This window comes from Amblyomma mixtum, chromosome 1, assembly GCF_055824585.1.
Source record: "Amblyomma mixtum isolate Tamu chromosome 1, ASM5582458v1, whole genome shotgun sequence".
NCBI classification, from domain to species: domain Eukaryota; kingdom Metazoa; phylum Arthropoda; class Arachnida; order Ixodida; family Ixodidae; genus Amblyomma; species Amblyomma mixtum.
In genome coordinates, this window is record NC_143012.1 from 180,139,406 (window position 1) to 180,165,562 (window position 26,157).

At 48.6% G+C, this 26,157-nt stretch overlaps 1 protein-coding gene across 1 annotated transcript in view; it reads right to left on the reverse strand.

Moving 5' to 3' along the window:
* Positions 1–297: 297 nt before the first annotated feature.
* The window catches only part of LOC149370121 (high-affinity choline transporter 1-like), a 41,581-nt gene continuing 15,721 nt past the window's right edge, over positions 298–26,157 (reverse strand). Inside the window, exons 3-11 of the mRNA XM_089576930.1 lie at positions 20,850–21,005; positions 15,983–16,131; positions 14,130–14,279; positions 12,497–12,626; positions 10,839–11,056; positions 7,403–7,573; positions 6,140–6,378; positions 4,648–4,767; positions 298–574 (exon numbers count right to left, since the gene is read on the reverse strand). Of these exons, the coding sequence (XP_089433056.1) occupies positions 298–574; positions 4,648–4,767; positions 6,140–6,378; positions 7,403–7,573; positions 10,839–11,056; positions 12,497–12,626; positions 14,130–14,279; positions 15,983–16,131; positions 20,850–21,005 (1,610 nt within the window). The remainder of the gene's footprint in view (positions 575–4,647; positions 4,768–6,139; positions 6,379–7,402; positions 7,574–10,838; positions 11,057–12,496; positions 12,627–14,129; positions 14,280–15,982; positions 16,132–20,849; positions 21,006–26,157) is intronic.

Genomic DNA, 26,157 nt, shown 5'->3' on the forward strand with positions numbered 1-26,157 from the left:
TCACTTAACCGGCAGTCCAATGCAGTGAAAGGGGCGAGTGGACGCTGGTTCGCAACGCTCCGGCAGCAACTACGATGCGTGCGCTGAACTCGGGCGGGCGGGAATGGCTGCACTCGGAGAACTCTGCCGTAGCTGGCACGCGAGGCCCTTTCCCGAGTGTGGTTTTTACTGTTTTTTTTTTCAGTAGTTTTGTTTTCGTTTCTGTTCGCTTCCCCATCAGATAAATGGCTGGCCGTTCCGCCCCCTCCCCCCACGGTGCGAACCCCGGCGGTGCGCAGAGGCCCCGACTGGGTGCTGCTAGCTCGAATCGGGCGACGACTGCATCCTGCGTCGCTCCCTCGGGGGGGCGTCTGGGGACGAAGTGGTGGAGTCCTCCTCGTGCGTGGACTTCTTGCGGCGCTTGCCGCTGTCGCTGCTGCCTCTTCTTCCCTTTCGGCCGCTCGCCCGGCTGCTACGGCTGCTGCGACTGCCACGGCTGCCGCGGCTACCGCGGCGGTCCTTGGCTCGGCCGGCGCCTTCGTCGGACGCCGAGGACACCACCTCAGCGGAACGCGGGGCCGCTCCTCCGGACAGCCTGCGACCCAAGGACGATGTCCGCAATTGAGCCCCTGCGTACAACTTGTTGGACCGGCTACAACGTATCGTCTATTGGATGAATAAAAATTGGCAGTGGCTTAGCTCTGGTTAAGCCTGGATATACAAGCGAAAAGCTGCAGTTATGCTTTATTTGACGTCATGGCTGTCGCAGTTCGCGCACAATGCACTGGGAGCACCACGATAATGGTGTAGGCAAGCGCGGTATATAGCCCTCCTTGCGAATGCGTAGTAACTGTGGTAAACACGCGGCTGCAACGAAAGGTCAAACGGTGGCGAGGAGGCGAGCGCGCAGTAGTAGCGGCGATGAGGAGACGGCACACATGCGCAGTAGCGCGCGGCTGCGCCGAAAGGTCAGGCGGCGGAGTCGGTGTGGCGGCGGCTGCGGCCACCTGCGCCGCGCGTGACGTCCTTCGGTTTCGCGCATGCGCAGCTGTGGCAAATCTTGGCTCCGACGGCTCACGCGAAGCGCGGGTGTGGTGCGGGTAGTGAAGCTTTTCGCTTCAAAAACTGGACTCTCATTCGCGCTGCTGGCTATGACTAATTCATGTGAGTTTTATGACGCTTGATGTAGATCTGATTTGAAGGGTCTGCATTTGAAATATGAAGCGGTGAACATTACATCGGATCACGGGGCAACTGCACGCCCAGTGCCAGGAAAAATTCCCGAAACATCGATCAACAGTAACGCGACGGTCTGGTAATCAGGATGGTACTTGAAACACCTGAAATGAGCAGCTGCAACTCTGTTAACCTTTGTGAGTTGAGAAGGTACGCTACGTGCAAAAAGAGAATATCAACAGCGCTTCAGTGAGTATTACTTGCTTGAATATTACATGCTTTTTCCTTCGCTCCACATGCGAGCACGGGGCCATATGCTCGATACTACGCTACACTACGCTATACTATACTATACTATACTATACTATACTATACTATACTATACTATACTATACCACAAATATAGCAGTCTATAGTACGGTACAGTGCAGTACAATACGCCGTGTTGTGTATAGTATAGTATAGTATAGTATAGTATAGTGTAGTATAGTATAGTATAGTATAGTATAGTATAGTATAGTATAGTATAGTATAGTATAGTATAGTATAGTATAGTATAGTATAGTATAGTATAGTATAGTATAGTATAGTATAGTATAGAATAGTTGGTTTATTGGGGTTTAAAGTCCCAAAGCGACTAAGGCTAACGCCGTAGTGAAGGGCTCTGGAAATTTCGACCACCTGAAGTTTTTTAACGTGCACTACACTCGCACAGTAGACGGGCCTCTAGAATTTTGCCTCCATCAAAATTCTAGAGGCCCGTGTACTGTGCGATGTCAGTGCATGTTAAAAAACCCCAGGTGGTGGAAATTTCTGGAGCCCTTCACTACGGCGTATCTCATAGCCTGAGTTGCTTTGGGACTTTAAACCCCAATAAACCAGCTATACTAAACTACACTACAGTATATCACAAAATCAACAAGGTAGGGGAAAACCTCAGGTTGCTTGAGCCAACGTTCCGACAAGAGGACTTGTCTTCGTCTGGGCCCAGACGAAGACAAGTACCCTTGTCGAAACGTTGGCTCAAGCACCTGAGGTTTTCCCCTACCTTGTTCATTTTGTGATCGCCAAGGACCATCTACCACACCCTCTCTCTACCATACACTACAGTATAGTGTACTATATGATAACGAATATACTATACTGAATATAACGCGTTTTTTTTTTGTTAAATGATAAGCTTCAGAAAGCACCTCGCATATGTTTGAATGAAGCTATGAATATGGCGTGATCTTTTTTTTCTTTCCAGTTTTAGCCCCGATTCCAGCTTTCTAAAAAAAAAAAGAAAAAGAATTGCTGCTCTTCGAGATATCGAAAGCAAGCTCGTCCACCAGGCTGGTGAGCTACGGCGAAAACGCGACTTCTCGGCGACCTTGGACCACCGAAGCGACGCGCACGGCACGCACTGGCGATAAAGAGATGCTACAATGGTTTTGAAAAAGAAGGCTTCGCGGTGAGTTCATAAGAAAGGTTAGGCAGTATAAGAGCCACGGGGAGTATGGAAAACGGTAGAATACGGCGAACTAGCACAAACGCCAGACAACGCACACTATATCACGTGCCATCGCTTTCCCTCGTAGTGACGGCAGTTAGGATCAAGGCGCAGAAAAAAAAAACATTAAGAAGAAAGTTTTCTCTGCCAACACTGCCTCAGCGTTCGACTTAGATCGTTAGCTACAGGAGCTTCAAGTGTTGTTGGATGCAAGTGTTTGCATCCGTGTGCTCAGCAAACGTGAAGAAGACCAAATCCAAACATCCGCGGATGTTTCCTTTCCGGAAACATCCCTTCCAAGACACAGGCCGCGCCATCTATCTCATGGATTTTGCACTGCTATCCATTTACAGGCACCTTCGCTATATCTGATGTAATTCCTCGTTATATCAGTCAATAAATTCTATAAAAGTGCGCATCCCAACAGGACGAATCTTTTTACACCATCCTGAACGCCCTGCGACAAACTGTTCGGCCGTAATGGCCGTCTGAAGGTCGTCGTTGCGAATCGCACTCACTTTTGGCTTCATCTCAGTGAGTAATTTTATCCTCAGGAACATGCCAAGTCACTTGACACCACTTCGAACATTCTGCCTGAAACGGGTGGCCCCCTAATTTTATGCAAATAGTGGTCCCGTTGAGGGGGGGGGGGGGATCGGTCCCACTTCGATGACTACTGGCATACTGCATATATATGACGGATCGAAAGTATTGGCATCAGTTGAGGTGTTACGCGTCGACTGTTGCTATGGGCAATGGGCATAGTTCCAGGACCACTCAGTTCTGCACATCTAAGATTTATGAGGGTTTAACTTCCCAAGGTGACTCAGGCTATGAGGGACGCCGTAGTGAAGGGCTCCGGAAATTTCGACCACCTGGTGTTCCTTAACGTGCACTGACATCGCAAAGTACACGGGCCTCTAGAACTTCGCCTCCATCGAAATTCCATCGCCGCGGCCGGGATCGAACCTGCGTCTTTAGGGTCAGCAGCTGAGCACAACCACTGAGCCACCACGGCGGCGCGGGCCGTGGTGCCATCGCTTGGCAGCGCCTGCGTGATGCTCGATGTAGGATCACATGCATCGCTCTGCTGCTTCCGGATGTGTTTCAGATTGTTTAGTTTTCTAGTTTATGGCTTTGCAATACTGTTAACGCCTCATTGGAGACATTCAATCTACTACTGCAAAACAGGGCCTCACCAAGTCGGCGAGCTGTCACCGTATAACCCGACAAGGTTTACGCGCCCGTACGACGATGCAGTGACCGACATTCCCAAGCCGTGCAGTGGTGGTGGGCAACACAGAAGCAGCTACGCCAATGTTAGAGATAAGCGGTTGCTGAATTCAGATGAAAAAATCATTGCTACACGGCAGGTGGGGATCTGAGCAGCACGATATGCGAGGCAGTAGGTTTCGGCAGAGTCTTGTGGTTCCGGTTTGTGCCGGCAAATATGGCGCCATCCGACTGATCTCGAACTATTTTAGAGTGGACGAGCAAAGCGGTGGGGAAGACGCGGAGCAGTCTCCAAATGCTACAGCTCCGCAGAAGAGTGTTAATTCCACCAGCCCCTTCGGCGTCTACTGCTACTTGCCGAATGGTGGCGCGCCGCTAACTGCATCAAAATCCTGCTTCCTGAAATGCTCGCTGCCTACCCGACAGTGGGCACTCACTTTTTTTTGCCCAACAAGCCATGATTGTCGCAGCTTTCTATCTTTCGGATAGAAATGAGAGCTTACAACCCGGTTCCGTGACGTACGCCTGGCACTGAGGCACTGAGCAATAATCCACCGTGGCAGAAACATAAGTAACCGTCCGTTCTCACTATGCAGGCACTCGCTGAAAGGGACCAGCAACAATAATGATGCAACCTGTTATCCTTTGAACACGCAGAAATTCCGTCGAGCACCTATTGCTGTTGTTGCACTGAAGAGCAGTCACGTGATCCTACCTCCGACGCGAAATCAGCGCCCCTAAAGAAGAGTGTGGTGTAGTATACGCACGCGTCGGCCGAGCCGCTCTTGGTGTCGCTCTGCGTGAACCGGCTGCGGCTGCCCGAGGAGAGCGCGCCGCCCTGGCCGGAGGTCAGGTCGCTGGCCCTCCCGACGGTGGACACGAAGCACCTGCACACACAACATGTCTGTGAATCACTGCTTGTGTCTCTGCACACGCACACACTGCTGCAGTATCGCTAGATGGGAGAGCCCCTACGGGCCTTTGAAACGGCTCAGACGTTGCAAAATGTTTCGCGTTTTCTCTCACACAATACTGAGCGCACTCAGTTGCTTATGACGAAGCGACACAGAGGAACATTTAAGAAGAGGTCACTCCGAGTGTTACTCTAAAGATTCAGTGCCTACATTGGCTTAATCAAGCAAATACTCGTAGTATTTACTTTTGCTTCAGGCATCCTTTTTTTTTTACGTCGTCACTCCTTCATCAACCCAGGAAAAAGCATGGTACATTTTTCTTGATCTTTGTAGTGAGAACGGGCATAAAAATACCATACTTTAAATTAGGTTTATTAGAAGTGCCATGCTGTATCTTGTTACTGGTAGTTATTCGGATTTGTTATTGGTATCCACCACTTTATTAAAATTCTCGTCCAGTTTTGCAATAACTGCTAAGTCATATGCACAGCAGATGCACTGTGCGCGCGTCAGTGTTCGGTGTTTGTCTACATAAGTCCTGTTCTGAGCAATGAACCACTTTACCAGGCATCATCAAACCACACGGGCCAAGTTTTGGGCTCTCACGCAAGCAATTCTTTGGGAGGAGGAAAAGGTTTTGTCCGAGCAACCAGACAGACCAGGGTATAGGTGCTTGCATACAATGACCTGCCACACAAGGGACTTCTCCCAGATAAACGACGGCATTGTTGGCGCAGTTATGTCATCATTGAACACTCCTGCGTGTTCAACACTTTATCAATGAAAGTTCAGTGCAGGCGACTTCCAGCAAGGACTCCCTCGAGTAGGCGCCATCTATCGTCACCGAGACGCGCTCGCAGTTGAAAGGTCACTGCAGCAAAACTATCGCTGCCACTGATTTGTTCCGACAGTGGGCGAATAGTTTCAGCTCACTTTTCCAGCGATAACTCCACGTGAATTAGGCTCTTTGGAGTCAGTGACGTCGACATCACCGCTGTACTTCTAGTACCAGCATATAACTATACTCGTCACCCCAGAATAACAAGCTTCCCATCGGCTGGTCCGTCTGATCGAGTTGTGCGGGCCTTCTCGGTGAGGTGGAGGATGTGTGCCTGCACAGATATCGCGAGGACGTAGCGTGTTGGAGTCGGAGTTGAAAGTATAGAATGTGACTGGGGACAAAAAGCTCCCACGTTCTCCGCCCTTTATGGGGTCGAAAAAATGACAATTGCAAAGCCACACACGCTCACTGCCAGACCCACGGGGGTCACCTGAGCAGGGAAGGTAAATTCCCGAGAACGTAACAGCCCGACCCACAGCCACATCCACGCATTGGAGGACTGACCCGAAGACGTCCAGGGAGGCCGGCAGCAGCCAGTTGGTGGCCACGGAGACCAGCAGGAGCGTGGCGAAGCACGAGCACATGGCGAAGGTGCGGAAGGGGAATCGCTGCACCTGCATCTCCTCGTCGTAGTAGGGGTAGTGGATGAAGGCCGGGATGCCCAGCACGTCCTCGCCGCCGCCCGCGCGCAGCAGGCAGCCCACCACGTACGCGGCCAGCGAGCCGTACGTGTTCACGTAGTCCTGCGGGGACCACAAAGACACGAGACGCGGTGATTGCTGGCACGGCTGTTCTGCTGGTGCAGCAGGGCAAGAATACAGTGCTGGGACGTGATGGCAAGGAAGGATGACACAGCGCAGTGTCGCTGCCCTCCTCCCATAAAGTTCCATCCTCAACTATCATGCCCTTGTGATGCTGAGCCGGCCAGCCCATCATTGAGTCCTCGCGCTGGTGTGCATCCTATGCATGGTAGAGCTAATGAAATGCGCGCACCTTCCACGTAGAGCTGCTGGCTGTTCTTGCATCCGTTGTTATGTAACCTTCCTTTTGACGCTGCAAAGATGGCGCTGAAAGATTTCTCTGCCAGTAATGCGTCTCATAAACTTTTGAATGCATGCGGTTTGAAATGCTTCGCTACCTATCTTAAACTGTAATTCCCTTCGCCGACTTTTGAACATTGCTTTCTTTTTACTACTATTTATATTTAAGCCATTTGCTGTACTTTGCCACCTGACATCACGAATCATATGTTCTGATTCGATACTCGAGTATCTTCAGCTGCACAGTGTTGCAGGCAAAAATTAGGGGGCACTTTGACGATCGAAAGTGCGCGAGGCGAAAGCCTTTTCTCGCCGATTTGACTACCTCTGTTGCTGATGACTAATTACTAATAAATTACTAATTGCCAAGTAATAACAAATTACCAGTTGCTGACAAATTACTAATTAATTTTTACGACGCGCTATGCCACGATGAATTCAACGACCTTTGGTTACGACGTATTACACCACTGATGACGTCATCAGGATGATCGACAGCTATAGTGTGGCAGTTTTGGTGAATGGACGGACGGACAACGATGAGCCATTAAAGGCTTTCGCCTGAAAATCGTAGTTTGCTCACGTTTTCCTCATTACCTCCTGTAACCAGCTAACCCTCTCAATTCACTTTTCTCTTCTGGGCTAACTAGGCTTAGGGGGTCTGGCTCTCGTGATGCGGGGGCGTTAATATCCACAGGGACCGACGCTGAGGCGATGCATTCCGTGCCTTGAGGTAGACGACGCAGAGCAGCTGCGGGAAGAGGATGACGTAGACGAGGTCCGAGGAGAGGAACCAGAGGCTGTACACGGACTTGGCCGCCAGCGCCATGTAGGTGGCCAGCGCACCCACCACCACGATGGAGCAGCGCATCACCCAGATCACCTCGGTGTCCGATGCCTGCGGGGATTTGCACCGTCAGCGAATAGTTAGGAAGGAGGAGGAGGAGGAGAAGAAAGCATTGACCGTTAGCGGAATTGCGCTTTCAACAGCGTCTGTTGATACGCAGGTCTGTCTCGTTGACGATGTTAGGCCTGCAGGACACTGGAATGAAACTTCCTCTCTCTCTCTGGACGCGCAGATGCATCGCATTTTGCATTTTGCCACGTGTGGTGGCAATATGGGGTGATAAAGGAACCCGGGGGGCCTCTGTTACAACACGTCAATGCCATAGAAGACTCCCCTAACTGCGCCGCATGGCGCAGGACTTGTCTCGAGTCTTCCCATACGGTGTTCGATCTCCCCATACGGTGAAGCGGACCGTTTCATAGCTGATTCTTGGATGGCCCATCAACAGGCGTTGGTGGTGGCAACGAATATGCGGCGTGCACTTGTGTGTCACGCGCCCGTCGCAGTCTCTGCTCTCACCTGGAAACCGCAGCGGACGAGGCCTTACCTCTGTGTTCCACTACACACGCGTGTGGCAATCGCTATTTCTTTCACTCTCTCCAGGAGCTTTTGAAGAAAAGGAGAAAGGATTACCACTTAGCAGTCAACAAAGTGATTTTGTCTGCTCACGTAACCTTCATTTGAAAATAGTGCAAATGGGGCTGATTCGTGGTGAGTTATAGAACGGGCATTGCCGCGGCTCGATGGATTTTCCCAACTGTACAGTGTGAGTACTTATACATCATGTGTGTCCTAGCGCTCAGTCGGGACAGCCTGTGAAACCAGAGTTTTTCAGTATCACCTACGACTTTGGGATTAATGTTTCGGTGGATAAATAATTCTTAAGAACGTAGCCTGTCGGCCTTGAAGGCCTACGGACACCTAAAATTAGTTCTGTATTTTCTTTGAAATGACGATGGCTGTGAGATATAGATGACCTTTAGGTCACGTGATGCACGAAAAAACCTGCAATATAAACGCTGATACGTTGTTTGAAGTCACTAAAACATTTAAACTATTCTTCTTGAATAGTTGGTATGACAACAAACGCAGTATTGCCATTTTTGTCGTGCCTCACGTGACCTAAAGGTCAATTACACGTCACATCCATCGTTCGGTCGATAAAACTAAAACAGCGTTAAAAAGAAATTAGGTTGCCAATTACTTAAATGCCGTAGGTGAATATCACGCGGTGTTCCATGTATAATAATGTTTAAACACATCATTTGAAAGAAGAAAACACGCGAGCAAAAATTCGGTGCCTACACCTCTTTACAAGGAAGCTGCGTCCCTTTCTGAGAATTCTATTCAAGGATCCAAATCTATATAGGCAAAGCATGCCAAGTTTTTCTTTTTGTCGCTGGCGTTTAAAACGGTGACGAAATCCGCGATTAAATCTCCAACTTGTTCTCACAGCACTGGAGGAGTGCGGAGAAGCTTGGTGATGATACCACAGACACGGAGATTTCAAATTTCTGCTGCCTTTGCCCACAACTTGCTGTTAACCGACGGATGGCCCCAAACAGCGCTCCGCAGGGGTTACCTTCTTTGGCACCCCGCCGCGGTGGCTCAGTGGTTACGGCGCTCGGCTGCTGACCCGAAAGACGCGGGTTCCATCCTGGCCGCAGTGGCTGAATTTCTTTGGAGGAGAAATTCTAGAGGCCCGTGTACTGTGCGATGTCAGTGCACGTTAAAGAACCCCAGGTGGTCGAAATTTCCGGAGCCCTTCACTACGGCGTCCCTCATAGCCTGAGTTGCTTCGGGACGTTAAACCTCAATAAACCAAACCAAACCAAACCAACCTTCTTTGGCGTTAGTTTCTCTCCTTAAAAAAACAAAATAAAGTGCTTCTGAGCTCTAAATATACCGGCAGCGTAGATGACGACGTCATGCGCCCCCCACCCGGCGCTGTGCGCTGCGGAGAAGCCTCAGCGCCGCCGTGGTTTCAGTCGGCGATTACGTCAGCGTTCTAACGCTAGCCCAAAACAACTTCACATGTTTTACCTGCAACTTCCACACATTCGATGCCTTTAAGCTCGTAAAATTCTAAAGCCTCTTCAATTTAATTAATTAGAGAGAAAAGAAGAGATTTTTAAGAACTGTCTCCCTCCGGGCGGGAACCCGAACCACGCCGTGTGGGACAGCGAGCGATTAATAAAAAGATAGTGAGAGAAGGAAGCTCAGGTATACAACGCCATGTCTGTAGCATTCCAGTTCACCTCTGCTCGGGACCGTAGTGTGGTAACTCATCTCATGCTTGAACACTGTAGATGGCGGCAGAGTGGTCTGTTCACTTATCCGCTACGAAAAACCACGAAGTTCACAAATCAATAGTTCTCTTCGTGTAGAGCCCTCCGTTATATTCGCTTTCGCGGGAGCATTTCGCTGATGAACAAAAACAAAACTTGTGTCTTGTTCCTCTATACCAAATGTCATCTCATGAGGGATGGCTGAAAGGGTTTTTCGTTCAATTCCTTCTTCCCTTTACTTTTTTTTTACTTTCTTTGGAACCTGGTAAGCTTCCATTAGTTTCTCTTAGAGAGTACAAAGCTGCGTAGTCCATTATTTTCAGAAAATATTTCAAAGCTGCCAGACAAATGCCATAAATTTTCTTTCCCGAAAATGCGTCATATATGCGCGTATAAATGAATACGAGACAAACAATTACCCTCTTCTCATAGCAGCTCTAAAAGCATTCTGAATTTTGCGAAGAACCACGATGTTCAGTCAGCTGATATCGGCTTAAAAGGGGGCATCCAATAACTAGCGTCTGCGGCCTGGTACCACCTTGGGGAAGTTGCAGTTTCATGGCTCCAGTATCCTTGTAACTCACGCACGGAATTAGGCATTAGAGGTGCCTTGCAAACTGCAGATAAACCAGCTAGCTTAATAGGTTGATTTGTTTGTCTAGTTTCCGGCATAGGTGGGTTATTTCAAACGAACTCCAGTTTTGGCCGCGGAGTTTTGGTGTAATTATGGTTCAAAAGAGGAAAAAAAGCAAATGGTAATTAAATTGACCTTATCGAAGTTAGACACTGTGCTCTACCAACGGAGTCTTCGTCATCCCATTCGTGCTCCACTGCCACCGCATACCGTCGCTGCCATCATCAACCTTTATTCGCACTTTCCCTTTCCTCCCCTATTCAGAGTGTGGATTAGCAGGCCAGGACCACGCTACCACCGGCCGACCTCTCCACCTTTTTTCTCTCATCAAAATTCCTCTCTCTCTTGCTTCCAAGCGACCACGTGACATGCGCAGTCAGTAATAACTGCCCACCTGCTGCCTGAGGGTGAGCCTGTAGATGTTCCAGGCGAACATGGAGGCTGCGCTCAGGATGGACGAGTCCGACGAGGACATCACGGCCGCCGACACGGCTCCGAGGCCCATGGCGGACACGAAGGGGGGCGTCAGGTACTGCAGCACCAGCGGCAGCGTCAGCGAGGTCGCCTCGCCCTCCAGCGGAACAGGCTTCGTGTAGCCCGCCGCCGTCAGGTCTGCACCGAGCGCGCGTGCGAGTAGACAGCCGTCACGCACTGCTCTCCAGACACGTATGGAAGCTTGTCCGCGCGCTAGGAGTTATAGCTCAAGATGACGCCCCGTTCCCTCGGCGGACAGCAGCAGGGAATAGTCGAAAAGAAGCAATGACCACTGGTGTGTCGCAGAGTGAAGGCGCTGTTAGCCAGAATTTTATCCTCTCTATAGAAAAAACGTTTTTTTGGGGGGGCTTAGTTTATTCATTATCACAGTTAACGTCTTTGTCTTGTTCGCGCCAAGTTAACCGTTTACCCTGTTTGCTTACATACTGCGTCATATCAATACCTAATGCGACGTCAGTATACATGCAGCATGTTGTACCGGTCCTCTTTGCGGTTGATATACGTAGCACACTTTACAGTTAGAGACATTGTTTACGGTATACGGTACAGCTCAAAGCGCATCAAGATGCACTGAAAATTTTTAATGTTGAAAGTTGCATCGGGTAGACTGTAGGCGGCGGCTCCAGCTTCTAACTATCCTCCCTCGCCCCTCCGTCTCCTTCCTCGCCACCAGCAAAAAAATAGAATAACTGCCCTGGCGGTGCCCAGATTTTGGTTGGTGCTTTGTAAGTGAAGTGATGAACTAAGCAAGCTCGAGTAAAAACCACGGCATCGGTAGATGACTGTTTGTTTGAGGGTTGCCACAAGCCTTATCATGACGGCCAATACCGCGAAGCTTCTTGCTAAGAATACTGTACAGAAATTTTGACTATGGTCTGCTGTACAGCCAGCCGACCACTGCAGGACCTTAACATATTTCTTATACTAAGGTTACTGGACCCATTTTATGCGTAATGTATACACGTATCGTCAGTTCGCTCATTTATTCATTCAATATTTTAAAGCAATGAATGCTTTTATCGACGAGCTCAGCAGAACATCGTCTAGAAATCGCGGCGACTACGGCACCGAAAGCACCGAAATCATTGAGCTTGGCAGCACGCCACGCACCACACCCGCGTAGACAAATCTTTCACCCGCAATGCGCTTCAAGCGTCATGTTCATCTTAAAAAAAAGAGAGAGATGCGATTCCTTGACCTTGATAAATCTTGGAGTTTCGGCGTTGCAACTTCCAATAAAGGTGACGTTTTGTACTAAATGACTTTCTCAGTGCATGAACAGAATATTTATGTTTTTATTTAGCCCTGGAGACATGGAAAGAGGCGCCTGAAGCAATTGAGCTGCCCCAGACAAACTGCGGCACATGAAGGAGCTGCAAAACTTGCACGCACTACTTAACGCCCTCAGCCTGATTTCCTCTTGCAGGCACGGTTCCCCCTTCTATAACCGTAGTGCAGAATTCGGCGGCGGATAAAACAGCGCCGACTTTGATTCACGCTGCTTTAAGGCAATCAGGTGTCGCATGCTCAGAGGGAGGGAGGGAGGGGGGCACTCACTGGCCGCCTTGGCCACGGCGCCGATGACCACCGGCGGGATGGCCATGAACAGGCAGCCAAGCGCGGCCATGTACGACAGCAGCTCGGCGCCTTCGGCCGTGCGACTGGACAGCACGCGCTGGAAGTACACCTGCATGCGCCACCCACAGGTGAGGCTTCACTTTCTGGCTGCTGTTCACATACATGGATGCATACACGTGAGTGTTCACCGTTTTTATGTTTGTACGTTTCATTGTTGTCTCGTCTATCAACGTTGTTTCCAGCAAATATGGTTTATTTAATGGTCAATGAGGTTTAAAGCTCCAGAACGACTCAGACTATGAGGAATGCCGCAGTGATGGGCTCCGGCAATTTCGGCCACCTGGGGTTCTTTAACGTGCACTGAGATCGCACAGTACACGGGCCTCTTGAATTTCATCTCCGTCGAAATTCGACCGCCGCGGCCGGGATCGAACCCGCGTCTTTCGGGTCAGCAGCCGAGCACCATGACCACTGAGCCACCGCGTGAATTTACAGATTAGTAGCACATGCGGTCGATCAGGGCTCGGCCTTGAAGCCATCCCGTGTAGCAGTTGGTTCATCAAGTGATACACCTTGGCACGTTTTCTTCCCTCTAAAAAAAAAAAAACCTTGTGAGTAACTTAGTGCTGTGTAAAGAAGGAAGGTGGCGCGACAAGCGACCAGCTCAGGCCACGGTTAGTTACCAGAATGGTGCGCTAGCAGAAACGAAATGACCGCAATGTTCGAGTTTGGAGAACTGTAAGCAGGCGCACAACGCATGATAAATTATGGTTGTGGGAAGTAACGACAGTAACTAGAACGTTGAAATTCGGGCTTGTTGGTTCATACTTCGGAGCAATAGCGCAAACAGGACAAGGGACAAAAGAACGAGTAGACACACACAGCGCTATAATAATAATAATAATAAATTATTTATTTGAAAAATTACACAGTACAAATACGAGCCTGCCCAAGCTCACAATGGGCTTGTGGGGCAGTGCTCGGCAGAATGGAGCAAGTCAGAGAACGGCACAATGTGTGTGTCTCGTTCTACTCGTTCTTTTGTCCCTTGTCCTGTTTGCGCTATTGCTCCGAAGTAACTAGAAGTTACCCGAAAGACTGATAGAAATGCTTGCAAGGTCTTCTAGAATTTCGTTTTAAGTCTGTTCTCGCACATTATGAACCCCGCTCGTGGGGCACTACTTAAGGTGCACTCTCCAGCGATTCGGTTAAACACATTAAATGACGCTTGCGCAATCCGACGCTCAAGCTGCTATCTCCACAAAGCGCGAAAAACGTCGACAGCGGCGACGTTAGCACGCCTAGCGCCCTCTACGCAGAAGACTGGGAACTGTTGCTGCGTTTGTACACGAGGCTGCACAAATAGCCCCATTTATCTCTCCTGGTTGGATTTACATGTCCAAAAGGTACAAATGTTCCTTGACGGAACTCAGTTTCGACAGTGAGCTCGCATGCTGTCAGACAGGTACACATAGGCAAGAAACAATCGCCTGACCTGAAAGCCGTTGGGAAGTGTGCGAGAGACAAGAAGAAGCCACAGATAACAGCATGCAAAGTATAGCGCTCTAGTGTATACTCGTAGTTTACTGCGTGTGTGTATGCGTATACTGACCTGCCAGGGTATGCCTCCCATCATGAGCAGCAGCATGGCGTCCCAGTAGATGCCGAAGTCCTTCCACTCGACGGTGCCGATGAAGTCGTTGGTGGGGTACGAGACGACGCCCACCGCCCCGTGGAACATGGCGAACGGAAGGCACAGCCACTGTAACGGCAGATGCTCTTCAGGTACGAGGACGCGAACTCTGAAGGGCGGACGCGTAGCATCGACCACCGCCGCCTCGTAGCACTAAACAATGTTTGTTGCATTCGGATTTAATTGGCAGAAATCAATGGCAATACAGCACTTTATCGCTTTATCTGTCTGTGAAAGTGTTATTTAGAATTGAATCAGTTTAAGTCCATTCACTTTTATGTTACTTCTTCGCAGCAGCGGCCATCAAGAACTCGAGTGAGAACAGCATTTATCCATGTATTTATTCAAGTTACCCCTAAAGGCCCTCCATAAGAGGGTATTACCTGGGGGGGGGGGGGGGGGGGGGGGAGGGGAGTACAATCATATAAGTAATCGCGATACATTTTAACAAATAAGTGCAATAAAAACGTTAAAATGGAAGCAGTTCCTAATATTCCACGTTCAATCTCCAACTGAGAACCTCAAATACAGTTGAGGAACTGCAATCCTCAGCTGCTATAGTGAACTGACACCGCAGTGTACTGAGAATTAAATTATTTTCCCTCGGCATCAAATGGGATCGTTTGGTTCCCAGTACAAGTTTATTGGACCCGGCAGCACAGAAAAAAAAGGCGGGCGTAGTAAGACTCAGGTACAAGGAAAGGAAAACAAGGCTGCCATCGTTTCCGTCTCTGAGCCTGCTGAACGGGCTTTTGAATGCCATTTTTGTACTCAAACTCCAGTTTTATCAATTAGCTGATAAGAGTACAGGTCAGTCTCAGGTGCAGGGTTATCAGATAACGGCTAGATCCTGCCGGTAATTAACTTTTGGAAACTCATTTGTTTTCGAAGCAATTGCAGGAACAGCATTTCCAGTTGCATGAAAGAAAAGATCCACCTGGAATTCCCAACTGACAGTATTTTATGCTGGATGCAGCACTGCGAGATTAAACTAGCCCTGCTCATGACGGACAAAGCTCCTGTGACTTGCATCAGCTAAGACTGACACCGTAGCACCTGAGCTTTATTGGACCTTCCATATGAGTCGAACTAGTAAGTAGATTATTGTACCTGGGCTTAGTTAAAAAGCGGAAAATCAAAGTGCGCAGGTAGTGCATACAAGCTGAGGCAAGACAAGTGCCTAACATGTGTCGAGTTTTTCATATAAAAAAGGGGTTGGGGGGGGGGGGGAGGGGGCGGTAATGTGGTTTTCCCGAGGCTTGGAGGAGACTCTCATCTCATACTTATATCCACCTCTGACGTTAAGCGATAGGGAAAACGCCAACAAGAAAACGAACAGAGAGGCCCCGTGCCGTGTGCTCTGCTCTGTGTGTTATTTCCGTGTTGGCAGTTACGTTTTTTTTTTTTTTTGCTATGCACCAAATAGCTCAGAAACAAATTATTCTGGCAGCAACTTGACCTTAAGGTCGAAAAGGCGCGGAGTTCCTTGCAACCTCCTTCTACTTGGACTTTGCCGACTGGGAACAGCTCCAACGAAGGCGTTTTCAGTACAATGTGTAATAAATTTGTTCACCAGAGAGTACTCTCTTTTCTATTTAATATTTTCATCGCGGTTTGACGACCGGTTTTAACAGCCGTTTGGAAAGCCTACCTCCAACCTTCACGAGCAAAGGGACTCGAAGTCCGGAAGAAGCCTTTCCGGGAGGCTGTTTCGTCGCGAACGGGTGCCGCGTTCGGAGCTGGGCTTCCGTCAGAGAGGGCGGGCCGCTTACCAGTCCGAAGAAGATGGCCACCAGCTGCACGACGTCCGTGTAGGCGACCGAGTAGAGGCCGCCGGTGAACGTGTAGAATAGGGCGATGCACGCCGACGCGATCACAGAGTCCCTCCGTTCGAGGTCCACGATCACCTCCACGGTGGCGCCTGCACGAGCGCCCATTCCTCAGGAGGATATAACAGGCAACACTTCACGACCTATCTGGAGCAGCCACGAAAAAGAGGACAGTAAGGAGGAACGGCCATTGTAGAGCAGCGTGGGAAGACGGGACATACGAAATAACAAACGCAACACAAGCGCTGAAGTTTTCGGTATGCCACAAAGCTTCTTTCGTCTGACCAGTCTTCCCGCGCTATTTAACAATGAATCAGTACCAATATGCCCAAAGCGCAGCCTTAATTAAGGACAGATAGTGCGTGTGTGCGCTTGCTGCTTTAACGTTCAAGGTTGTCCCAAAGGAGGATAACTGAAGTAGAACTGCATGATTATGAAAGCAGGGACATTCTGTGTCAGCACACTGTCCATATCCTAGACATGTAAAGAAAGCACGCCTGTAAATCGCCATTTCAGTCGATGACACCTTGAAGAAGGTGCAAATGTACTTACATCAATATCATTTAAGAAGTTGCATGTTAGCCCTCGTGATGTCTTTTTTTAGTCTATGTGCGTACTTGTCCGCGATCATAATGGGTTCCAGGCGTACCTCTTTATGAGCACTAGAGCTCTAAATATCAGTGTGCGTTCTCGAAAAACAAGCAGTACTTTTTATAATTCATTTTTCAATCTAAACGCTTGGTCAGCTGCCACCTCTGTTGACAACCGTGCACCACATAACAACCTACAAAAAGCTCGGTGACGCTACATTACTCATACGTAGAACTGTTCGTTCTAGATTGAGTTTTACCTCGCATACGCTCTAATCTATAGAACACATAAGTGGTAATACTCGCGACCATCGGATCGATCACGGTTATTTCCAATATGAGTGGTCGCGTTAAAGGCACGCTGAGGACAAATAGAAGGTGCCATGTAAAGATAGGGTATACCCCATTCGAACTACAAAGGGACCACTCAATAAATACGAAGCTTTGATGTGTTAGAAAAGAACATAAAGAAATGAAATGCACGTGTCGGCACTAGCGGTCGAGTTCGCGGTTAATATGCGAGAGGCGCCACCTTGCCGCTAATCCCTGAGGCTACATTTTCCCCTCAGGAGATTGAATACACTGGCGGGAAAAATCTAGAAATCCAATTTTATCGCTGATAAACGCGCATTTTGCTGCCAGACAAATGCCAACATGACCAGAGATAGCCAGAGAATTAATTTTTCCTGAAAACAATAATTGTACGCTGAGCTCAATGTCCCTTTAAGATAGATAAATAGCACCTTTATTCACCCCAGCCGAAATACAACACAATAATAATCAGGCCTAATAAAAAATGAGGCAATAACAGACATCTTGACCCATGACCGGAGAAGACGCTGTGTGCGTTGCCGACGAGTCACACGCTCGGACGCCACGTACGCTGAAGCGCCTCCACTTCGAAAGAGGGACTTTTGCATTTTGGAGAGAGAAAACTACATGAGTTTCTGGCTGTATATGGAAAGGCGGCCACTGTTACTCAGTGTGCTCTTCGGCCATTATTGTTGTATTTGCAGAAATCTAGATATATTCCCCTTTTAACAGCGAAACCATGCAGTCAGACTGCAGTTTCAACACGAACAATGCCCGGTGCTCCTCAGTACCCGAAAGAACCGAGTTGATACACCTTCCCATGCTGGAGGCAGTTGTGCAACAATGGGAAGCTATGCCTTTTTTATTTATTTAAGCAGCGCCCTTTATTTACCCTTGTCGGCGTACGAAAAAGCTTCCTGTTCGTCTTGCACGGCGAATTATCTCGTCAGTGTTTGCTAGACGCGACTAGATTGTTCGCGCAGGATCGCGGTCACATGCGGCCGATTCTACGAAGTCTGGAACTGTTGGCGTCAGTGGTGAGGCGCCTTACCTGAAAATTTCCAGACACGTATTAACAGAGCGAGGCCCGAAGCCACGACCAGTCTGGTGCCGTGAATCGCCAAGTGCGCGCCTCACTGTTGCCACACAAAATCGCCCAGTGAACAACTTTAGAGGGCAACTCTATCACTTTTTGAGAATTTCGCAATATTCAAGGATTCAAATCTGTATAGGCTGTAGGTGAGGCCTGCCAAGCTTTTTTTGCACTAGCATTTAAAATAGTGGAGTAATCGACGATTGATTTTTGCGCTTCTTCTCAAAGCACCAGAGGAGTGCGGTGAAGTCCAGTGTGACGTCACCGAAGGTATGATTTCAAATTACCGCTACTGTCAGCCACACCCCACAGTGCTTCGTTGGGTGCTGCCAAACAGCGCTCGGCGGCTTTGTCTTCGATGACGTTGGTTGTTTCCTTCAAAGTAGGCGTTTATGCGGTGGAATGTACTGATACCTTTAATGACGTCATCAGGCGCCGCCTACTAGGCGCTGTGAGCTGCGGAGAAGCTTGAAGGCCGCCGCGATTTTAATCGGCGATTACGTCATCATTTCGAACACTAGCCCAAAAGTACATCGCATGCTTTACCTGCAAGTTTCACACATTCAACCATTTTAAGCTCGTTGATTTCTAATACATATACTGCCCTTTAATGCCGCAGCCGTAGTGACCACTTATGCCTGCTTGTTGTAACCACCACGCGACAGTAAAATCACGCTCCCTTGAATCGTTCATTATGGTCTAGTGGAAGGAACATTTTCAAAATTTTCAGTTTCCGAAAAGAATATGCTAGGTGACTAGTTACGCAATATATGTTGCCTCCTCTTGTTTTAAAGCGACTTTGACAGTCTAAGTACTTGTCTTGACTCATGTATGCCGTACGAAGTCGTTCTGTAAAATGAAGCACATTTTTGGTCTTTTAAAGCTCTCATGCTTACAAACTAAGCAAAAGAACGGCGCTTTTTTTCGGCATGGCATTGTCGGCGGTGTAGTACAGCTAAGACGTGCTAACTAAGAGGCTGGTTAATTAATACTGAATAAACTTTAATTGTAACCATTAGGATCCTTAATATTGAGAAGCGTGTAGCCTACCGTAATAAATACCATATCAGGTTTTAGAATTTTGAAAACGCGGTCACCCTCGGCGCTGCGGCCCAACAAATTTTGACTATTTCGACGAATTATGTGTACTGGCGAGGTTGCTTTGCCGGCAAGCTTCGCGAAAGTGCGTGTACCGTATTTTGGCGCGATGCAGCCAAACTTTGTTGGGCCACAGCGCCGATGGTAACCACGCTTTCGGAATTCTAAAAACTGATATAGATATTAATTACCACAGCCTACATGTCTATCAATAATTAAAGAGCTTAACAGTAATAGTTAGAACTTGAATATTTAATATTAATTAACGAGCGTGCTAGTTAGCATGGCTTAGCCGAATTATGATGTACTACACCACTTACAATGCTATGCCGAATAAGCGCTCTTCCGACTCAAAAAGCCTACTTTGTAAAATTGTTGCATCGTGGTGGAGCAGCGCAAAGGACGGGACACAAGAACTTGCTCTTCTGTAAAATTGTGTTAAGCCTTAAGTGAAACACCCTATACGCACAAGCAGTGACTTAAGGAGGTGTGCGTTTTTTAGGAAAAAAAAAAACTTGAAGAAGCTTCGTAGACTTTGAATGCAGTTTGAGTTAAGAAGCTCTTTACTGTTCGGAGGTCCTATCTGAGTGTAAACTGCCTCCTTCAGCGTCTGTGTTTGGCTGTGAGACGAAAGATTTTAATACGAGGATGCGCGCGGGCAAAAGCATGCGAAAACAAAGAAAAAATCTACAAACACATTTTTTTAATGTTAGCTCAAACCGATTTTCTATGCAAGAAACAACAGACGAGCAGAAAAAAAAATCCCGAAAAACATTGTTAGTGCAGCAGGTACCTTTACTGTAAATTTTGCAGCCAAATTATAACTACCCAATAGAAAAAAAGAGAGAATTGGGCCCTAAGTAAAGCACGGCGTTTGGTCGCCACGTTGTAGCGGCAGATTTTTCTGTAGCGTTATGCAGTCGCCCTGTTGTCACGACAGAACTGGTTTCTCGCAGCGTACAGGCCAGGTAACAAAATACTACAAAAAAAAACCGGTTGCGACGACAGAACATTCTGCTGCGTTTGTCAACAGAGGACACACATAAAAACGCCGAGACTTCTGCGGCAAGGAACGGTTATATCGAGAATAAGCACCTCTGCATCCCTCAACTATAACCGACTCGGACACGCCACAGACATGGCTACCACAGAGAAGAGACCTCATGGAGAAACTCCTGCCCCCACCACTTATACTTCAGTGGTCATGGACGCGAGGATTAATACCCCAACGGGATCGCCGTCGGCTGCACACGAGGCACAATGGGCGTCCCTCCGTCAACTTTGCGCAGCATCAGCAGTGTTTGACTGCGTAACACAGCCACCGATCATTCGCCCTCTTCGGCAAATGCTATTCCTTGAGCATGACCAAATTGTCCTGTCCTTTTAGTCTCGTTATTAGGGGCATGGGCGGGGACACTGCGTTTAATTTTTTTTGTTTCTCACACCCTATAATTCGTCGTTTTAAACCCGTTATACACAGTGGCACATACGAGAACCTTTAATATGATTTAGTTTTCTTGTTCTGCCTCAGTACCTTAACTTCCAGTGATGCGATTTTCACAAGAAAGAGTTGGCTGCTTGGCTCACTGGCACCAAGTACTGTTGAAACTTCCTCGGAACATACTAGCTCGATATGTTAGAATCGTTTTTTCGGCGGGAAACCTTGAGTCGCTGACACTGCTTTACGACGGCTCCGTAGTCTCGAAGAGAGACTCACCCAGGGCGGCCAGGATGGCGGCCGACCAGAAGACCTCACCGCAGAGTGCCGGCAGGAATAGCAGTCCGCCCATGCGGGCCCCGAAGTGCTGCTGGAACGGGTCCAGCATTGTCTTGTAACCCGCGTTGCGCATCTTCACGGCGAACAGGTTGCCGCCTGCGTGACAAGGGATGCAGGCCGTCAGGATGCTGGAGGATTATGACTCGCTTCCTTTACCGTCTCTAAGTGGGATTGCGTCATACAGGGGCATCATATGGTGAATCTACTCGGTCGTTTGACTTATCACAGATCACTTCACGGCTTCGAGCCCAGTAGAAATTGCATGTTACTTCACCTCCCTCATACCCATTGCCCTCTCCCTTGCTTCTGCATCATCATCGTCAGCGTCAGTCCGGTTAGGCCCACTGCAGAACATTGAAGGCCGCTCCCGCTGATCTGCGATTAACCCTGCCCGGGTGCAGCTGTGATCACCATGATCTCACCTTCCCGCCTGGTTCAAGTCTTGCGTTCTACTTCGCTTGGTTTTTGCTCTGTCACCCTAAGGAGCTGCCGGTAATCTTTCCTCAGCATTACATGCTCGACAGTTCGCGTCCATTTCCTCCTATTGATTTCAGACCGCGTTTTAAATCGAATCGTTGGGCTCAGTCGAGACCTCAACAGTCAACCAGGCATTGCGTAACCTGGTTGTAGAGGGGGCCTATGTTAAGGTACTATAAAATATCTATAGCGGCTGGACAGCCACCATATTCCTTCCCGGGGAAACTGATAAACTACCGATCAGGAAAGGTGTCAAGCAGGTAGACTTGATCTCTCCGGTACTCTTCCCCGCGTGCTTACAGGAGGTATTCAGGGAACTGGACAGGGAACAATTACGAATTCCAAAGCATGGTCGAGGACCTAGACTGGGAAAACACAACTGTGGGTTTAAGATTAATATGCAGAAAACTAATGCATTGTTCAACAGCCTCGGAAGGAGACAACAGTTTACGATAAGCAGCGAAGTGCGGAAACTGGTTGGGGAATATACACTTACTCAGTGCAGACGGTGACCGGAGATGCCACGAACTAGGGGAAATAAAAGAATGGGGCGCAGTGCATTTTGCAGGCACTCTTACGCGATGATTAACAGCTTAACAATATCCCTAATGAGGAAATTATATAACAGCTGTGCAATACCGGTACTGCCCTAAGGGTGACAAACGTGGAGGCTGACCAAAAGGGTGAACTTAAGTTCAGGGCAATGCACCTGGGTATGGAAAGTTTGGTTTTGTTTGGTTTGGTTTTGTGGGGTTTAACGTCCCAAAGCGACTAAGGCTATGAGAGACGCCGTAGTGAAGGGCTCCGAAAATTTCGACCACCTGGGGTTCTTTAACGTGCACTGACGTCGCACAGTACACGGGCCTCTAGAATTTCTCCTCCAAAGAAATTCCAGCCGCCGCGGCCGGGATCGAACCCGCGTCTTTTGGGCCAGCAGCCGAGCACCATAGCCACTGAGCCACCGCGGCGGCAATGGAAAGGAAAACTATAGGTGTAACGTTAAGAGATCGGAAGCGGGCGGAGTGGGTCAGGGAACAATTGTGGTTCAATGAAATCCAAGTCGAAATCTAGAAAAACAACTGTGCTTGGGCAGGGCATGTAATGCGGATGAGATTAGAGCTGCTGGCACAGGGCTGGCTTAATAGGAGGTCAGTAGAGAGAGGCCTTCGTCCTGCAGTTGATGTAGTTAAGCTGATGATTATTAACTGGAATATGTTTTTAATCCACGGTGCTCCTTTCATTTCTCTTCCCGTAACTCATTCTGGTGTTCTTTATCTTAGTCTAGTATTTTCCTCTAGCCGAGAAGTTTCAGTACTGTTGGTGGGTATACCGGCAGGATACGACTGTTATAAAACTTTGAACCTTTTGAGCGGTATCGTAAGCTGCAATTCATAACTTGTTCATAATAATTCTTATTCTCATGGCTTACTTCTTTCTCTACATCATGATCTGCTGTCATTAATCATATGTCTTCCAAACTGCACTCTGTTTCATATGTTCGCAGTTAACAAGGAGCCGGAGCTGCATCAGCCAGTTGTGGATGGAACTGTCAAAGCATGTTGCATGCAGGAATATTTCGTGACTGGCTCGCTCCCGTGCCTTAGAGTTTATGGGCGTTTAATGCCCCGAAGCGACTCAGGCTATGAGGGGAGCCGTAGTGGAGGGCTCCGTAGATTTCGACCCCCTGGAGTTCTTTAACGTGCGCTGACATCGCACAGTACACGGGCCTCTAAAGTTTCGCCTCCATCGAAATTCGGGCGCCGAGGCCGGGATCGAACCCGCGTCTTTCGGGTCAGCAGCCGAGCACCATAACCACTGAGCCACCGCGGCGGGCTCGTTCCCTCGCTCCCATGCCTCCGGCAGTCGGGAGAGTGCGACGCTAAATGGTAAAAGCGCCAGCCGATCAGCCGCAGTGCTGACAAACTGAGAGATTGCAGAGATATGCACTCAGTTCAAGCCCAGTCCAGCGGCTGTGTTTCGCTAAGACGCATTCGGCTGAACAGTGGTACTTCCTACCAATAAACATGAACTATAAATGAGGTGAGATAATATGCAGTTAAAAGCTAATCGTTCTTCGCTGAGGGAACTAGGAGCAAAAAAAAAGTGCGATAAGTATCTTATGCAGGCTTACGTAAAATTACGTAAGGATTCCCCGTGCAGGATTCCCCTAAACATTTGACCAACACTGTTCCCACTTTGAGTTATTGATCAATTCGCTCTCGCCCTACCATAAGCTTGCCGTCCCGGTTAGCTCAGTTGGTAGAGCGACTGCTCCGGTGAAGCGGTGGTCCCGGGTTCGAACCCCGGACCAGGACGAATTTTTCTTTTAGTACGAAGTTTCTGAGAAAGCTGTATAGCTTTCCTTTGTAGCCGTATGGCTGCGCTTGGGTGGATGCCAATGAGTAATTACTCCCTTATTACAACTTTACTCCACCTTGGGGGGTTCCCCTAAACATTTGACTAAAATTTAAGAAACAAAAGCAGGTGCAACCTGCTGTCGCGATTTAGTGCCAGGAGCGCTATCCAGATTTCTTGCGACAGGGATTGTGGGCACGGGCTAAGTGTCATCGCCTCGTACATGACCACACTTGAGCGCTGCTTACTGGCTCAGTACTTGTTCCGATTTCTTCTCCGCACAGTCACCAGTAGCTGAACCTCTGTCACATATCTTATTCGTTTATTCAGTCTACCTTAACGATTGCTGAAGGTTATTTTACTGTATTTTCTTTTCTTCAAATTTAAACAGCGCTAACTTTTCAGACGAATACACAGATAGAAATGACAGGACGGGTGCTGACTCCAGCTATAGTCGGAGCCAGCGCCCGTAACTAGCCCCGCAATGTATTTTACTTTATGTCTGGCTCATTTTAAGAGCTGGGTCTGGAAAGAAAAAATAATGGACACTTATAGAATCAGATGCAATGAACAGCTTAAGGAGACTGCGATTTTAGGATGATGCTTTTCTACTTGATGCCTTTCCCTTTTGCCGCATTTCATTACCAGAATGTTGCACTAATTTCGCTTTAACTTGGCTGGCTTTTATGGTGATCGCTAGTGATCTTATGCCTTACTTTGTGGCTCACTAGTTATCTTTTAATCTTTTATATTTGTTGCATTACTCTAATTTCCCGTCACTAGGCGCGCCATGCTAGATCAGCCGGTGACGCGCGCTCGCCTTCGGCGCCGCTTGCCTTCTCTCCGCACTCGCCGCTCGCTTGAGGTCATCGCTGCGCCCGCCTTTCGACCTCTGAAAATGCATATTTTTCCTCTCTCATCTCGTCTGGGGGCGGTTCTCGCGCAAACCCTCCACTGTGGCACCTCTCTCTCTTTCCGCTTTAGCTCCCAACTTCCTCCCTACCCTCACTGCACGGATGAAATTTCCACCGATATGTCAGACAGTTACTGCGCATTTTCGTTTCCTCAAAACCAGTTTGCGCTGCAACCGCCAGAGGCTTCACTCGGCGTACATGCAGAGACACACACCGGCATTTTCACCTATTGGTACGTATACTGCTTACGCAGTGAAATGTTAATTTGTGTTGAGTTTTAACATGTAGTTATTTTTGTTACATGTACAACCTAGATGACATGCGTATGGTACGCCGGCATCATTGCTCACTGTTGGTCCATATGGCAAAGGAAAGATTATGAAACACTTTAGCACGAATATAAGGCTGAAAAAAAAAAATAAGCAGCAGATAGGACATACGTGTAACGTACGTCAGGACACGCAACGAGTACAGTGGCTGGTAGCATCAGATACCTTGTTTATTAGTCACGGACGTGGCATGTAAGCTATAAATATAAAAAATGTTACTGCCGCCGCGGTGGCTCAGTGGCTATGGTGCTCGGCGGCTGACCCGAAAGACGCGAGTTCGATCCCGGCCGCGGCGGCTTGAATTTCTTTGGAGGAGAAGTGCTAGACAGCAGTGTACTGTGCGATGTCAGTGCACGTTAAAGAACCCCAGATGGTCGAAATTTCTGGAACCATTCACTGTGGCGTCCCTCATAGCCTGAGTGGTTTTGGTAGACCCCTATAAACTCATAAAACCAACATAAACCCATAAAACCGACGGAAGGTGAGCAAGACAACGCTGGTAACTCGTTTTGTGCATGCGGGCCTAACGGGCCTAAGCGGTGCAAGGGGACTAACATAGCAACGCGTGAGTGCGTTGTCACGTGACAAGCTTTAAAGCTCAAAAAACCAACCACGCTAATGTTATTCCAAGGTTCCTTTGCACTTTGCACAGCTGTACAGACGACGACAATCCAGACAGAACCAGTGAACCACACAAAAACCTCATTCAGAAGCAGGAGAAAAGGCGGTTTGCCCTTCGTGAACGGAAAGGACCACAGTTCTGTCACAGGCAATTTTTACCATACATTCACACCGAATGATAGTGCCACTAGTAGTGTTTCTAGTGATTCCAATCGTGACGACGTACGAAAAAAAAACGGTTTTTGAGGAAAGGAAATGGCACAGTAACCCTCTCATATATCTCGGTGGACAACCGAACCGCGCCGTAAGGGAAGGGAGGAAGGTGGGAGTGAAAGAAGAAAGAGAGAAAGAAGTACGCGTAGTGGAGGTCTCCGGAATAATTTTGACCACCTGTGGATCACTGACATGCACTAACAATGTGCACTGACATCGCGCAGCACACGGGCGCCTGTACGTTTCGCTGCCATCGAAACGTGAATGCCGCTGCCGGGTTCGAACCCGTGTACTCCGGCTCAGTAGCCGAGCGCCCTAACCACTCAGCCACCGCGGCGG